This window comes from Helianthus annuus, chromosome 1 (assembly GCF_002127325.2).
Source record: "Helianthus annuus cultivar XRQ/B chromosome 1, HanXRQr2.0-SUNRISE, whole genome shotgun sequence".
In the NCBI taxonomy this organism is placed as follows: Eukaryota; Viridiplantae; Streptophyta; class Magnoliopsida; order Asterales; family Asteraceae; genus Helianthus; species Helianthus annuus.
The window spans coordinates 112,453,447-112,470,608 of NC_035433.2; the positions used below are offsets into that span (position 1 = coordinate 112,453,447).

Consider the following 17,162-nt stretch of genomic DNA (forward strand, 5'->3'; position numbering starts at 1 on the left):
TGAGTGACTTCATCGCTCGAGATGCACAATCATATTGGTTTGAAAACCAGAACCAGTTTACCGAAACCAGAAGGGCCTTCATCGCTCGAGGTGCACAATCAAATTGGTTTGAAAACCGAAACCAGTATACGTAGAAATCGGTTTTGAGAACCCAACTTTCATCACAGCAGATCTTCAATCTAGATATTTACCAACTAATTCTTTAAATTTAAATTTTATAACAAAATGAACAGGATAGGATGAAAAACAGCAGTAAATTTCAAGATCAAGAGCTGTTTTCTTCAACATAAGCTACAATCTCCATTGCACAAGAACCATCAAGGTTTCAAATTTTAACCACGACTAGACTAACAAACCAAATTATTAACATAAAGAACAAAACTCCCAACAAAACATTCATGTTCTTACTGACCTAACTCATACCATTGTAACAACAATCCATTAACCTCATGATTCTGGTGTTGGCATTCTCTTAACCTTCTTGTTCTTCTCCAAAACCGTCTTCGAAAACGAATCCACAAGCTTCTGCTGCGACTCAAGTATCATCTCCGTCCGCTTCATCTCCATCTTCATCCGCATCGACTCAAGCTCCCTCGCCATATCCATCTTCATCCTCTCCATTTTCACAAACCCATCCCCTAATTTCAAAACCGCACTCACCATCGCATCCATCACATTATTATTCCCATCACATCTCTCCACATCCTCCTCCTTCCTCTTCAACCCTTCCTTCGTATACCCGTTCCTCGGACCCCTCCCCGCCCCATAACCTGGGTTCATTGAGGGAGGGAAGTCGTCGAACGAGTTCACCTCATTCAACCCATTTAAACCGTTTAACCCGTTCGACCTATTATTATAATAGGCCGACACCGACGCTTGCGGTGGCGGCATGGCAACGGAGTTCGGGATCTTAATCCGAACTCCGTTGCCAATGCCATTCCCATTTCCGCCACCGCCTCCAACCCCATTCGGGCTCCCAACACCCGAATAACGCCGATTAAGCGGTATCGCAATCGCTTGCTTAATCCCTTTCGGATACAACATCAATTCATCTCCACCATCCTCACCACCTCCCATATCCTCTTCCTCATCATCTTGATTACCCGGATCCGAACACGACGACCCTAACTCCATCGAATCCATAATCTTAAAGTGCACCCAAGACGACGGATACCGATGCCCATTCGGAACATTCCCAATCCGTTGGATCTCCGCACGGTATCTTTTCCTAAGTTTCTCCATCTTATGCCGGCATTGAATCGATGTTTTCGGTGGGTTACCCATCGGACACCTAGCGGCGACACCATCAGCCACCTCCTGCCAGTGGGTGGCGCGTAGGTTCCCTCGCCGGAGAGAATACCACTTTTCTCTGTACGCCTCGATTAACGCCACCGTCTCGTCGTGGGACCAGCACGGCGGAGGTAGGCGGCGTGTTGCCGGTGGTGGGAGGGCGAGCGTGGGTTCAGAAGATGGTGAATTTGAGATATCCATGGTGGTTGTTACGGTGGTTTGCTACGGTGGTGGGGGGAGGGGGTATGATGAAAAAAGGGGGATAGGATAGGGTGGAATGATAAAGGTGGAGAGAGAGGCATGCGGCTGAATTGGGGATCTAGCGGTGAGGTGGTGGAGAGGGCTAAAGTGCGCCGAGCTTAAAATGCGCAGGGGAGTAAAAACAAAAGAAAAGGTGAGGTGAGAGGTGACGTGACCACCGGGTGTATTAAGTATTGGGTGGTTGAACCGGTCCACAGCCCACCACACCGCCGGGCTTTGGGCGGCGGGGTCGTTTTCTACACATTTATGTTAATCTAGATGTCTTTGCCCTATGTTGAAGCAAATTGGAAAATAAAAGGCTTGCATTATTAAACGCTCAACCTTTCTCTTTGAACCAAACCAAACCCATTTAAGAAGAGAAATGATTAGGGCTGTAAACGAACTGAACGAACACGAACAAGACCTTGTTCGTGTTCGTTCGTTAAGGAAATAAATGTGTTCACGAACGGTTCATGAACACTTACCGAACGAGATTTTGTGTTTGTGTTCGTTCATTAAGGAAATGAGCGTGTTCGCGAACGGTTCACGAACACAAACGAACACAAATAAATTTGGCAAACGCGACGAAGGATAAAGATAGATGGCCTATAGAGTAGCACTCGAACTTGAATCCCTTATTGTGGAACGGGGGTCGATCGTATTCGCCGATGTAAATAGTGAGATATGAAAGGGAAATAGTGAATAAACAAGGTGAAAGAGGGTTTCCTAGTTTAATTGTTAGGGTAATAAAATAAATAAAAGTTTAATAATATAAAAAGCACACATAAAATATATGTAAGTACAAAGATCTTCAATTAAAGCACAAACATACGAACATAAAAGAACGCAAATCAACGAATGTTCATGAACACGTTCACGAACACCTTACCGAACGTTCACGAACACAATCGAACGAACGAGACCTCTGTTCATGTTCGTTCATTTAACTATTCGAACAAAATTTTTTGTTCATGTTCGTTCGCTTATTAAACGAACGAACATAAACGAACTTCCCGCCGAACGGTTCACGAACTGTTCGATGAACGTTCGGTTCGTTTACAGCCCTAGAAATGATGATTCCATGTCTCAAACTTTATGTATTTATACAATAAAATAACATTTGGAGTTAACTATGGGGTCCATATTATAACATCATAATATGATTTTATTATGAGACTAGTAATATTCCCTCATGATGAGAACTCGGGGTGTAAGTTGTATTGTTACAGTATCGACACTAAGTATGACACGGAAAGGGAAAAAGAAAGTGGAGATGTGTCGAAGTGATGCAGGTTTTACATTGATTAAGAACTAGAAAATGAATACCTGTACCGGTTTCTATAATATCCGATATCGGTACAAGTGTCGGTATGGGTTTGGTTCGTCATTGTACCACTACGCTACCGACACTCGTTATAACGTACAATACCAAAAGTAGTAGTCTACTTTGAATAGAATTTCGTTTAAACAACATCTACGTATTCAGTTTCTCTAAAAGTCCATGAATGCAAATTATTAGAAAAAAATTCAAATTAAATAAATAGATTAATTTTGTTTTTAAAAATTAACAAACACATGTTATAAAAGAATAACCACATTAAACAAAAAATTAAATAGGTTATAGAATGATATTATTTAACTAGGTTGTAATCTCTTGTATTATACGGGTTCTATAATTTAATTTATATAATAAATAGAGTAAACTTGCGTTTTGCTTCCTGTGGTTTGGTCACTTTAATGGTTTTGCTCCAATTCTTTAAAAATAGCCATTTTACTCCCTGATCTATGGAGTCCTTCATGACCGGACAAGGCTACGGCCTAGGTACCCTACATCGCGGGGTGCAACGGCCCCTATGATCAGCCGTATAAATTGGATCGAGAAGCTCAGTTCACAAATCGTTCAAAATTCAATTCTTTCTCTCAATTTCTCTATAGTAGGCACTATACCCGGGCATTATACCCCCCTAATTAGCGAAGCTTTGTCTCGTTGTAAGTATCATAACCCCCGGTTACGTATTAGATACGCTGCCCGATTGATCTAAGGTTCCGTAACGGCTGTCGAGATTCTGCCCGACGTAGTCGTTGGAATTCTGTCTCGGGGAGGGTATTACTAATGTAAATATTGGGTTATTATACTAACGCGTGTGCATTGTGTAATTAATAGATAATCACCAGGAAATCCATAAGGAAAACCCTAAGACAGTAATGTGAGTAATCTCCTTTTTGCAAATTTTTTTTACAAAACCTCAAATGATTTACATTATATTAAACAGTGATTGAGTATTTGTATTCTGCAATTATCGTCGGTATGTTGGGGTTTTGTATACAAAATTTGTTTCTACATTGTGAGTAGTAACATGACCACAAGTCGGGTTGACAGTACCGTGGGTGGTAATTAAAGTAGATGGAAACAAATGTAATTGTGCGACCGCCCTCAATACTGTAAAACGGTTTTACCTGTCTTGATTGAACTGGGATTCACTCACCAGTATTTCCCACTGACAAAATGTTTTTAAACGCGTTTCAGGTAACAAAATGTGAAAGCTAAGTAGAAGCCAGCTGGACAGCACTAAAGACTTGGAAAAGTGGCTATAAAGTTACCTAAAACAAAGAGATGTTTTTATTTAAATAAAATAGGGTTTATTCCTATAAAAATGTATGTAATTGAAACTTGGGATTTTCCCATTTGTTTAATATTATAAAAGCGTGGTATTTTACTCTGATAAAATATTTCCTAACTACGGTCCTGATGTAAATTCCGCTGCCAAATTGATAAACACCGATACCACTGAAACTGGCCGCGGCCGCCCGTTCCCGGGTAATTAGGGGACGAGGGTTGCGACAAAAGGTGGTATTAGAGATAAGCCACTGATTCAGCCACAGAAGTGTTCCGCTGACACCAAGATACTATTCAAAATGTTAGGAATTAATTACGGGAATACGTGCATATCTGTATGTTATTGTTGTGTGTTATTTGACTATTTGTTAGTGTACAGTATGAGCGACCAAGGACCTTCAGACGCTTACCATCAGTTGTCCAGCTCACCTAGGGACGAAGGCACCTCTTCACAGCCTACCCTCTCAGGGTATTCAGCTGACAATGAAGATGGGATATTCGTGTTCAAGGCCCAATTTGAAGAGCCATTCCTTCCCAAGAAGAGATGATGGTTTAGCAGAGGAGCGCATGAACGTAGGAAAAGGTTGAAAAAGTTACAACAGCAGCGAACTTTAGCAGCCGTTAAGAGAGAAACAGATGCTCACACCCAGGATTGCTCAATAGGAGTCTAGCAAATTTTCATATCTTAGCAACTACAGCTGCAGAACCTAATATAGAGCAACTCATAGCACCCCAGCCCTTACCACTGTTTCCCACACAGCCAATGGAAATTGAAAATAACCTAGAAAACCAGATCCTAATACCTGATTTTAACCCCACTGAGATACCTAGAGTACCAGCACCCAATCCCTTAGACCTAGCCTACGACCCGTGGTTCGACGACCATAGGGATTACCAACAACGCTACCCAATACCGGAGGAACCCATGCCAAACCTAGCAGCCTACCCAGACTTGGGCCCTCTAGATCCCTACTATGATAATGATCAATACATCAGGGAAATTCTAGAAAACCCTTTCCTTACCAAGAACCTATGCCCCAGTTCCCAAACCCAGTACCAGCTCCTGCACCCCCAATGACTGCAGAAAATGTGCAAGAACTCTGAACCTTTGGTGAGGAGATTTTAGAAGGTAGTGACAGGATGAGGCAGATAGGAGAAGGACTCGTCTGGAATATAACAACCCTAACGTAAACCGACACCCTCATAAATTTTTCGACACCCTAATATATCTTAAAATATCTCAATATGTCTTTATATGCACCCCGTATGTGAAAACCGAGCCCAAAGTAGATTATAATATATAAAATAAATTAAAAACAATAAATATTAAGTTGAGGCGGGCCGCATAGACCCACCCCAACCATTTACGCAGGCCGTGTAAGGGTGTAACCGGACTCCGCTAAATTCTTTAGTTCATGCGGGCCGCGTATGATTTCCGTTTAAGTTTATGCGGGCCGCGAGAGACCTAGAATGTGGCGCAGCCCTGGGCCGCCACCTGGTCCAACACCCGGCAAGCCTACATAGTGACCCAGCTAAGCTACGCATTGACCGGAGGTCAACGCGGGCCGCGTAGGCCCTATGCTCATGTTACGCGGGCCGCGAGAGAGACAGAATCAGGCCCTATAAATAGAACGCATCGGATTTCACTTTCCGACGTTCAAAACTTTCTTTCTTTCTCTCAATTTTACGTAGTATACACTATACCCGGGCGTTATACCCCCTAATTAGCGAGGTTCTGCTACGATGTAAGTATTATAACCCCTGGAGACGTATTAGATACGCTGCCCGATTTATCTAGGGTTCCGTAACGGCTGTCGTGGTTCTGCCCGACGTAGTCGTTGGAATGCCGTCTCGGGGAGGGTATTACTAATGTTAAAATGGGTTATTATACTAACACACGTGCATTTGTGTAAATTATAGATATTCACCAGGAAACACTAAAGGATAACCTAAAACAGCAAAGTGAGTTGATCCACCTTTTGTAAACCTTTTTGTTTACTGTTTTTACAAAACCTCACTAAATTAAATATATACAAAGCAGTTATTGAGTATTTGTAAAGAATACAATTATAGTGGGTATGTTGGGGTTTTGTATACAAAATTGGTTACTGGCGTGGTAACATCCCATAAGTTGAGTATGACCGTACCACTGATGTTAATTGTGATGTCTTGGAAACAAATGTAATTGCGGATGTGCCCTCAATACTGCAAATTGGTTTTATTTAAACTTGATCAAACTGGGATTCACTCACCAGTATTTCCCACTGACAAAATGTTTTTAAAACGCGTTTCAGGTAACAAAATGTGAAAGCCAAATAGAAGCCAGCTGGATAGCACTGAAGGCTTGGAAAAGTGGCAATAAAGTTAACTAAAAAGAAATAGATGTTTTTCTTAAATAAAATAGGGTGTACCCCTATGAAATTATATGTACTGAAAACTTGGGTTTTACCCATGTGTTTAATATTATAAAATGTGGTGGTTTACTCTGATAACATATTTCCTAACTACGGTCCTGATGAAAATTTCCGCTGCCAAATTAAATAAGTAAACGTGATACCACCGAAACTGGCTCACGGCCGCCCGTTCCCAGGGACTAGGGATCGGGGGTTGTGACAGAAGGTGGTATCAGAGCTATGCCACTGATTCAGCCACAGAAGTGTTCTGCTGACATCAAAATTTAAAGTGTTAGGAAATAAATTACGGGAATACGTGCATAATTGTATTTTCTTGTTATGTGTTATCTGACTATTTGTTAGTTTACAGTATGAGCGACCAAGGACCATCTGACGCGTATCGTCAATTGTCTGGTTCACCTAGAAGCGAAGGCACCTCCTCTTCTCAGCCTGCCCTCTCAGGGTACTCTGCTGATACGGAAGAAGGAATCTTTGTGTTTAAGGCTCAGTCTGAAGAGCCATTTCCTCAGAAAAAGAGGGGATGGTTCAGTAGAGGAGCACACGAGCGTAGGAAACGTATGAAAAAGTTGCAGGAACAGCGAGTGTTAGCCGCAGCTAAAAGAGAAATTGATGCCTATGCCCAGGATATGCTCAATAGGGGTATAGCTAATATCCACATTTTAGCTACCACTGCTGCTGACCCAAACCTGGAGCAAATGCTAGCACCCCAACCACAACTACCAAATCCTGATCAACCCATGGAGCTAGAAAACCCTGAAAACCAAATAGAAATGCCTGATTACAACCCGGAGGAGATACCTAGGGTACCTGCACCAAATCCCCTCTACCCAAACGACTACGATCCCTGGTGGGACGATGTTAGGGACTATGTGCAACAAAACCCAATACAGGAAAATGTGCCAATACCCAACCTAGGAGCCTACCCAGGGTTAGATCCTCAAGATCCCTATAATGTTAGTGATGCATACATTAGGGAGATCTTAGAGAATCCCTACCCATACCAGGCCCCTATCCCTCCGTACCAGGAACCCGCACCCCAGATTCCAAACCCAGTCCTAGAACCTGCACCCCCAATGAGTGTAGAAAACGTACAAGAACTTAGGACTTTCGGTGAGGAAATTTTAGAAAGCAGTGAGAGAATGCGACAGGTGGGAGAGCGTCTCGTATGGAAATACGACGAGCGCAATATGGATTTTGGATGAATCCATATCAGTAAATGTGATGATGGAAACGGTAGTAGTAATAATAATAATAATATAATAATATATGTGTGTATGTGTTAAAAAAAACTACGGATGCATACTATTAGTATTGTAACTTTACATTTTAGTCGGTATTGTAATTTTAATTTTAGTACTGGTGTGTAATGATGCATACTATATAAATAGAGTAAAAGTCGCAATGCTTGACGCTTTTGACTAAAAGTGCGTGTCATGTGATTGGCTATATTCAAATATTATTTGTGACATTAATATTTGGTAAATGTTTAAAATTCAGATGGCCGACGAGGGAAATCAAGATAATCTGAATAACGATAACCAGAGTAACAATGACATGGTTAATGAGAATCCAAACAACAATGGAAACCAAATGGATAATAGTGCCGTTCAACACATAGTGACACAAGGAATTATAGATGCAATGCCATTTATTATTCAAACGGTTCAAGAAGCGAATAATAAAAGTAAGCATAGTAGTAAGCGACCAAGTGAACCGGAACACAGCGTGAACAATGGACTCGTACTTCAAGCGCCCATTCCCAAAAGAAGAAGAACCATGTCATATGGTTGTTCTTACAAAGAATTCTGGTCTTGTAAACCAATAGAATTCTCGGGTAATGAAGGACACATTGCAGCTCTACGCTGGATAGAGAAAACTGAGGTTGTTCTGAAAATAAGCAAGTGTGCCGAAGAAGATAGGATAATGTTTGCTTCAAATCTGTTTAAAAATGCAGCCCTAGAATGGTGGAACACTATCCTCCAATCAAAAGGAAGTGATAGGAGTTATAACATGGAATGGGAAGAATTCAAAAATATGGTAGAAAGGAAATTCTGCCCTCCCAATGAAAAGGAACAGATAGCAAATAAGTTTCTGAATCTTAGAATGACCGGGGTAGATAGTCAGGGTTACACTACCACATTCTTTGAATATGCTAGGTGTTAGTGCAATATCTGTTTATCGCCTCCGTTAATCTATTCCGTAGCAGAAATCGAAGAATTGAAGAATTCTAAGCTTTTAGGTTACAACTAGTTAGAAAGGCAAGGTGGCGATTTTGTAAATAATGAGATTTCTCATTATATCCCTTGTGCCTATAAATAGCTCATTTAGTTGTAAAGGTTAAGACTTTTGGAAGACTTGGAGCTCATTTGGAGATTTAGGAGCTTAGAGCTTAGAGCTTAGAGTGAGAAAGTCTAGAGAGAGAAAGTCTCTCTACGTGATTCCCGGCATTGTACACGACGTCTCTTTAATAGAATCACGTTTTCTTGTACGTTATTGTGTGTTCGATCAAGTACATTCACGGATTCCGCACGTTGAACGTTCGTTACGCAATCGAACGGTGTCAAAACCGGTCCTACAAGTGGTATCAGAGCTAGGAGCTCGATTGCACGATCAAACACATCGTCTTCGTACCAGATTTCAGCCGATTCAGATCCGATTTCATCTATTTTCTTCATTTTTCACATGTTATCGCGTTTTTTACTGAAAAACGTCAAATCAAACAGGTTTTCACGGTTTGTTTCAGCTGATTTTTGAATAGGTTGTGCGTATAGACCTGATCTACAACCCTACCAAGTTTCAGATCGAAACTCCAAGCCGTTTAGGAGATATTCGAATTTTTTGATCCGATTCCGTTTGAACAGCGCATGACCGTTTGAAATTGAAACATATCGTTTGAAACTGACACCATACCGTTTGAAAATGACACGTTCCGTTTGAAATCAAGTTCTATTGTTTGAAATGACAGGTTCCGTTTGAATTATCGTTTGAAACAAGGCTATCGTTTGAAACTGTCGTTTGAAAGTATCAGTCCGTTTGAAGCATCGTTTGAAACTACCCATCTCGTTTGAAGATACACCTGGCCGTTTGAAAGTTATCAACATGACCGTTTGAAACATGAACATTGTTTGAAAATGCTTCGTGTTGTGTGATAAGTAATTCGAGGTGCCAGTACATCGGGAATTAGAGTTCATGTGGTTTATGTCGGTGTGCATGTGATTTTGATTTGATCAATATTAAAGTCAAAATATTCAGTACAATCAGATTGTCTCGGTTCAATCGGAAATTAATATTTGTGTTTGTCGGTTTAGTGGACTTTTGGTCCTATCAGATTTATATGTGAGCATTAAGTGTGCCGGCCACTTAGTTTGAGTTACATAATTGTTGTAAAAATTGTTGCCGCCCACTAATACTTGAGGTCCAATGGAGATTGAGGGGTGATTAAGTTGTCAGTTTAAAGTTGTCGGATACATGTGAAAGGCGGCCCATCTTATATCACGGCCCATGTGAAACATTAAAAGCACCAACAGTTTGATTACTGTTCGAGTCTTGATACAAGCAAAGAGTTCACGTGATACAATCAATTGTACAATCTTGACGGCCCAATCTTTGATTAAGCATCTTTGTTACACCGCCCACTATATACAGCGGCCCAATCAACCATTTAACAGTGCCGCCTATTAATTCAAGATTGACCCAATCATTTTCCTGTAGCCGCCCCATTACACTGCCCCACTAAGCTTTGTAGGCGGTTGTTGTTATGTTTGGCCCAATAAGTGAAAAGGCAGCCCATGTGATAGTGGTTGTTGTTGTTGACTACTGAGGTGCCGCCCCATTAAAAGAAATCGGCCCAATCACAATCTGATTCAGTTGTTTGAGAGTTTGTTTTTTTTTACTGATCATTTGTTTGTGTGTTTGCAGGAGATTCGAAGTGTTTTTACAAGGTGCAAATATCAAGACATTGAAATTTTGTGGACTTTGAACTTAAATAAAAACTTTAATCAAGTCACTTAACAAAGAAAGTGAGATGAAAATGTTTGATGAACAAGAAAACAAGAATCTTGAAAATCTGAATAACTTGAAAAAAGGAAGCTTGGAATGAAACGAGATATGATAAAGAGGTTTATATAAAAAGATACGAAAATTTCTTGTGTATGAAGGATGAATCGATGGAGATGTTGAAAGAAAGATTTTGGGATTTAATTCTCAAATTAGAAAAACATAAGGTTTGGTACTCAAATGATGAAAGAAAGCTAAAATTTGTTGAGGCGTTACCTTTGGAATGGAATAAATTTGTGAATAATGAACTAAAACAAGATTCTTGGTTATCAGGTACTGATTTAAGAAGTCTGTTCAACACAGTTACAAATCAGAGTAGTTATGATTATCGAAGAAAAAGAGAATTATTTGATGAAATAAAAGAAGAATAAAAAAATATTGATTTGAATGTAATCATCGAAATAAGAAAACGAATTGATGTGTGTCTTGCAGCAAAAAAGAATATGAGATACGATATTAAGAGGGGTTGTTATATTGATAAAAATTCGAATCCTCTTGATTTTGTTAAACTTTTTTGTGCAGGTACATATGAAAAGATGAATGGAGATTGTTTGAAATGCGAAAAATCAGAAACAGACAATGTCAAACTTCTGAAGGATGTAGAAAGTTTGACATTGGAAAACAAAAATTTGAAGATCGAGAAGAAAGCTGATGAAGATCAGATTTTGAGTTTGCGTCTGAACTGCGAAAAATTGAGATCTGATAATGACAATTTTTTAAAGATTGTTGAAAGTTTGTCATTAGAAAACAACAATTTTAAAAAATTGGAAAATGATTTCAAAAGTCAAATAAAGATTTTACAAGATGAGAGAGATATCTTTGGCAAGAATAATTTGGAAAAACAAAGCGAAATAAACTCTCATCTTGCTAAAATTATTCGACTTGAGCATGAAGTTGAAGATGCTCAAAAGAAAATTGCTGAGTTTGAAAAAGATTTTGAAAGCAAAAGAAAATCTTCAGAAGATGAAGATTTCTGGATAAAATTAGAAAACAAAAATCTGAAAGAAAATGAAACAAGATTTCAAGAACAGTTAAAAGGTTTGGAAAATGAAAAATCTGTTCTTGAAAATCTTAAAATTGAAAATGAAAATTCTATCAAGTCTCATCTTGAAAGAATATCTCAGCTTGAAAAAGAAGTTGAGAATTCAAGAAACAAGATTGAAGAACTTGAAAAGAAATTGAGAGGTTTTGTGATTACATCAGATAGTTTGAATTTTCCATGTCCAAAACCGATCAATTCTGTTCCAATAAGTGACAATGTCACAAATTTTGACAAAGTCAAAATTGAAGATTGTGATGAAATATCTGATGATGAAAAGAAAAAGAAAAGAAAAGAAAAATATTTTTAGATTTAAAAGAAAAATTTAAAAATACTGTTTTGCAATCTACTGAGAAAGGTGAATGCTCAACGCAAAAACCTGTAAAGAAGATTGTGGAACAGAAACAAAAAGATAAAAATTTGAAAAATCCTAAAAAAGAAAATAAAAGCTCATCAGATAAGTCATACAATCATTTTCAAAAACCACAAAAATTTAAAAATGAAAACTCACAAAAAGTTGGTAATAAGTGGTGCAGGTTTGACCACAGTTCTCAAAAGCCAAATCCAGCTTACAGGAAAAGATAGGATGAAGATTCTTCAAGGACAAATCATTACAATGATAGAAAACAGAGAAATGGTGATTACCACAAGGCAACTCAATGCTATGATTTAAGTGTGTGGTATGAAAATGGAATACGATATGAAAGAGAGAAGAGGTATGATAACAGAGTGTGTTACTCTTGTGGCTATCAAGGGCACATAGCTGTTAACTGCCAAAGTCAGAGATTTGAAACGAGAAGGTGTTATGAATGCCAAATTCGAGGTCACATTGCCAGAGATTGCCCAAGGAGATCGATGGGAAGATCGAGGGCTGAATCTCAAAGAATGGAAAAGAAATCAGTCAGTGTCAAGCCCAAAGGACAGAAAGTTCAAGAACAGAAAGTTCAAGAAAAGAAAGTAAAGCTTTCACAAGGGCAGAAAGACAAACTGAGGAAGAAGAGGAAGAAAGCACGAGAGTATCTCGAGAAGATTTTGTCCCCGGGTTCATCTGTTGGTAAGAATAAGAGTACTGATGAATCACTTCACTCGACTGCAAAGTCAAGCAAGCCGAGTTCGTCAGATGCAAATCTGAGGACAAAAGAGGAGATCAAGAAGAAGGTAACATTTAGTGGCAATGAATCTGTTTCTTCGGAAACAAAGGAGCCACATGTCGGCAATGAATCTGACAGATCAAAGTCAGACAAGCCACATTCAGGCAATGACTCTGGTTTGTCAAAACCAGAAGAGCAAGTTGTTGAGGTAAAAACTGTCAAACCCAAGGCTGGTCAGGCTTGGGTGGATCTTTTCAAATGAAAAATCCTGACTTGCCGGAGTTCCCAGGTTGGTAAGCGTGGAACATGAATCGGCACATTTCTTGAGAAATTTCACTATGGTTGATGTGCTAAAAGTGGTTAAATAAAAACTACTAAAATTAACCTAATCTAGACACTCTAAGCTTTAAATTTATAAACTTAGACTCGATCTAAAACTAAACCACGCAACCGGCAAGTGTACCGATCAATGCAGTATAGCTATAGTAAGTCCGAGTATCGAACCCACGAGACTCTCTAATTACGCTAATTAGACTCTATCTAGACCTAGACTGACACGGACTCTTACTGTTTAATTGGTTGGGGGGGGGGGTTACTGAAAAACTAAGGAAATCTATTTAAACTAATTAATTAACTAAAACTAGACTAAATACGAAGGAAAACAAAGACGATTCTTATATGAGAGACGAGACCACCTAGACTAGAATCCTGGATTGACTTTAAAGAATTACCAATTAAGTTAAGTGCATGAATTATGGAACCGGGATCTTAAAGTACTAAACCTATTAAGAACCATCGAGGCCCCTCGACCCTTCTCAAGGAGAAACCTGTGGAGCTACCTAGGCCGTTAATCCTACCGGTTATTAGACGCCTTTCCAGTTGTCTAATTATTGTGTAAGTACCCTAATGTTGACCTATTCTTTTCCAATCCTAGATCTAGGGTAGTTTGAAGTAATTAATTTGACTTGATAGACTAATAAGACCGACAGGTAAACCAAGACATGACCTTTTCCAAGGACTATCTAAAGCAATTCGCCGGGTAAGACCTACCAATAGCCCCTCACTTTCCAGGTATTAGGACTAGCAGAACACAATGACTTAGCAAATTATTACCAATTACTTCTAGGGGTTATTGCGCAATTCCACCCTAAAGAGTTAAGGTTTTCTAACGTGATATAGACACTCACCGAAATCCTATACCCTAATATGACTCTATATTGTGATAAAGACCGTCACTAAGAATCATATGAAGCAAATAATAACAATAAACCAACTCAAAGCATGCATATACATCAAATCATTAAGACAAACTCTTTACTAAACACAATCAATCCATAAAAATCATGCAAATAACATAAAAGGTAAAAACTTCATATTAATCCATTCATCAAGTCTAGGTGGCATAAAAGTTTAGCCAAGCATCATAGTCTTAAAAACAAATAAACAAAGTCTCAAATAAGAATTCATTGACATAGAATAAAAGAAACTAGAAAATAAAAGAACCCGTAAGATAGAACCCGTAAATTCTTTGACTCCCAAGCTTCCCTCTTTCAATCCCAATGATTCCGTAGCCTTGAACCCTTGTCAATATTTTCTAAAAATTCGTCTCCACTGACTTCGTGCGTCTGATCCTCTGATGTCGACTGATGTAATCGTCCCAGGAATATTAATGGCCGCCTCTCTTTCTCGTCTAAGCTGGTTCCAGTCGTATGATGTATTCACGTTTTAGGCTTTTTTCTTTCTTTTTCTCGTAGATATGTATATCTCCAAAAATTATATCTTCGTCTCTTAATGGGTCTGCCAAGCCCAATCAACTTTGTCCAATACTAATCCACGTAAACTGTGGCTTCCAATCTTTTCCAATAATAATTCAAAAATTTATATATGTGTGGCCAACTAAGAATCCTTTAGATGCACATGTATGTATGGCCGATTGTATGGAAAATACATTCCGTTACATCTCCACTAAAATATAAATGGCCACCTCCTCCTTCTTTTCGATGTACAACAGCGGCCCAGCCCAAAGCAAATATATTAGCCGCTTTTGAACATATAAATATGTTTTAAGGCCCACATCCAACATTATTCACGATCACATGCTGAACTTCTAGTCTTTGGCGGCCCGCGGGATGATTCGACCCATGTTTCACGGCCCATAGCGTCTGAACAAATCAACCCGGTCAACATCGACCTTCCGCGGCATGCGACACACCCCTTGGAACTCTTCGCAACTCGCTACAAGGCTCAACTCTTTTTAACTACTTTAAATCACCGAGTTTTTACTTCGGCCATTGGCGGTCTACTCTACTCAATTGGCTGGTAATTTATTTATTATTTTTTTCGCTTCATTTGCAACAGGACCTGCCAAAACACAATATAATATAATATAATACTAAAAAATAAATAAAACAAATAAAATATATACAAAAATTATACAATTTACATAGGACAAATATGTGTATTTTACCCCACATCAATGGTGATTTTTCGACCTACATGTGGTAAATCAGGGACATTAAGTTGTACTTGATTTTCGACAAGTGATTAAAGGAAAACAAGGTGATGAAAGAACCCCGAATTTGTGAAATGACACACAAAACCATTTTCCGGAAAAACCATTCTGATTAAAATAAACTTAAGTGTTTTGAAATCTAAATGGGAAAATAGTTTATGCAAAATGAATGGCGAATTGAAGTGATTCGATATCAGTTTGTCACTTTATTTGTACAGTTTTCAAATTTTCCTTGAAAATCAAATTGAAACATATTTTGATTTTAGGGGGAGAAAAATTTTAAAAAATTAGAAAATTTGAAAATACCAAAAACATTGAAAAAGTGAAAATGAGTTTTGTTGAGAAAAGAGGAAATGATAGTACATCAGTGGACTATCACAGCATGCTAAAGAAATGAATTGTCAAAAGTTATAAACGGTCTCACTGATGATGTGACGATAGGTTTTCATACATTTAGTAGATTTATTCGGGATATAAACCTAAAATTTCAAACTTGCGAAATTTGTGGGGAACACTAATTGGATATGTAGGTAACCCCTGAAATCTCGTTTGAAAGGTTTCTTATTCTGATACACTAGGTTTTTCTACTATTTGATGTCTGGGGTATTATTCCAGGACTTCTGCTGAACGGAAGTTCTGACCTAGTCCTTGGATAATGCTTTGCCTGAAATGCTTGAAACATAGCATTATAGCCCTCAGATTGATTAGACAATAAAATTGATAATCATCTGTTGTAGCTAAAAGATCCTCTAAAGGGGACATACCAAAGTCGAAACTGATATCTCTCTGCGCATACGGAAGTATCGACCTGAGATCCCTCAGTTCTCGCATGTCCTAATTTATGTACAGACATCATTTTAGTACAATCACCTGTAAGACTGAATATTGAGATTCTGGATACGGGAGTATATTCAAGAGGTGGGACACATGAATTGAGCTAAGTTTCTAAAACATCTAAATCGTATCCTGAATAGATTGAAAATTGTGTGAAAATTTAAGAGGATAAATATATCGTCAATCTACGTGAATCGTTTAGAACTTAAAATGATTAAAGCTTAACGGTGCTAGTGATTTGTCTCAAGAACTGATATGATCCTCTTACACAAACTCACAAAAATATTATCTGTATATATTTGTTTACTGCATTTCATTCAAAAACAAAAATCCAAAAAGATTTTCGGAGTGTTTTAGCATAAAATTTTTGAAAAGTCAAAAAGATTTTCGGCAACTGATGTTGAAGAGCTGATATTCAAAATTCCAAGTGCTAAACATGATGAATTGGATTGGGAAATTTTGTTGAAAATTCTTTGAATGACATATATAAATGGTTTGAAAGATTGTGGATTTAGTTAATCAAGGTCATTCATTTGAACTTGATGTAACTAATGTGTTTGTTGAAAATGTTGTCTACCAGTAGGGTTACTAAATTCAATTGTTATAAATTTGTGAAACTTATGGTGAGGTAGAGGATATGCAGGTTAACTATGCAGGTTAACCAGGTTTCAAGTCCTGAGCAGATGCAGAACAAAGCCAGGAATTGATCCTGAATTTGTGAAACGATGAAAGCCAGACTACGATCCCGACAGCTGAGTCTAAGGGGGAGTCTGAAGACGAGCTCAACGCATGAGGAAGCATGGATTCAAAAAGCCAGATAAATATTTTGGAGGAGCTTGTATACGGAAATCCAGGTGTCGATCCCAAAAGCACGGAAGCTTGACGAAAGGGGGAGCCTGAAGACAGATCCATGGGGATTCTGTTCGAGATAGAGAAAGATAAGGCGCTACGAGATTGACTACGACAATATCCAAGGGGGACTCTGTGTCGCGGCCCCCGACCCACCCTGGACGGAGTCGGGGCCCGCGGTGCAGATTTCAGTGGTACCCGTGGTATCTAATTTATACGG

General features: G+C 38.8%; 1 protein-coding gene across 1 annotated transcript; it reads right to left on the reverse strand.

The window, feature by feature from the left end:
• Positions 1 to 235: 235 nt before the first annotated feature.
• LOC110873675 (trihelix transcription factor ASIL2) lies at positions 236 to 1,896 on the reverse strand. The gene has a single exon (XM_022122670.2). It carries the CDS (start codon positions 1,489 to 1,491, stop codon positions 448 to 450), a length of 1,044 nt encoding a protein of 347 aa, XP_021978362.1. The 5' UTR covers positions 1,492 to 1,896; the 3' UTR covers positions 236 to 447.
• Positions 1,897 to 17,162: the final 15,266 nt, after the last annotated feature.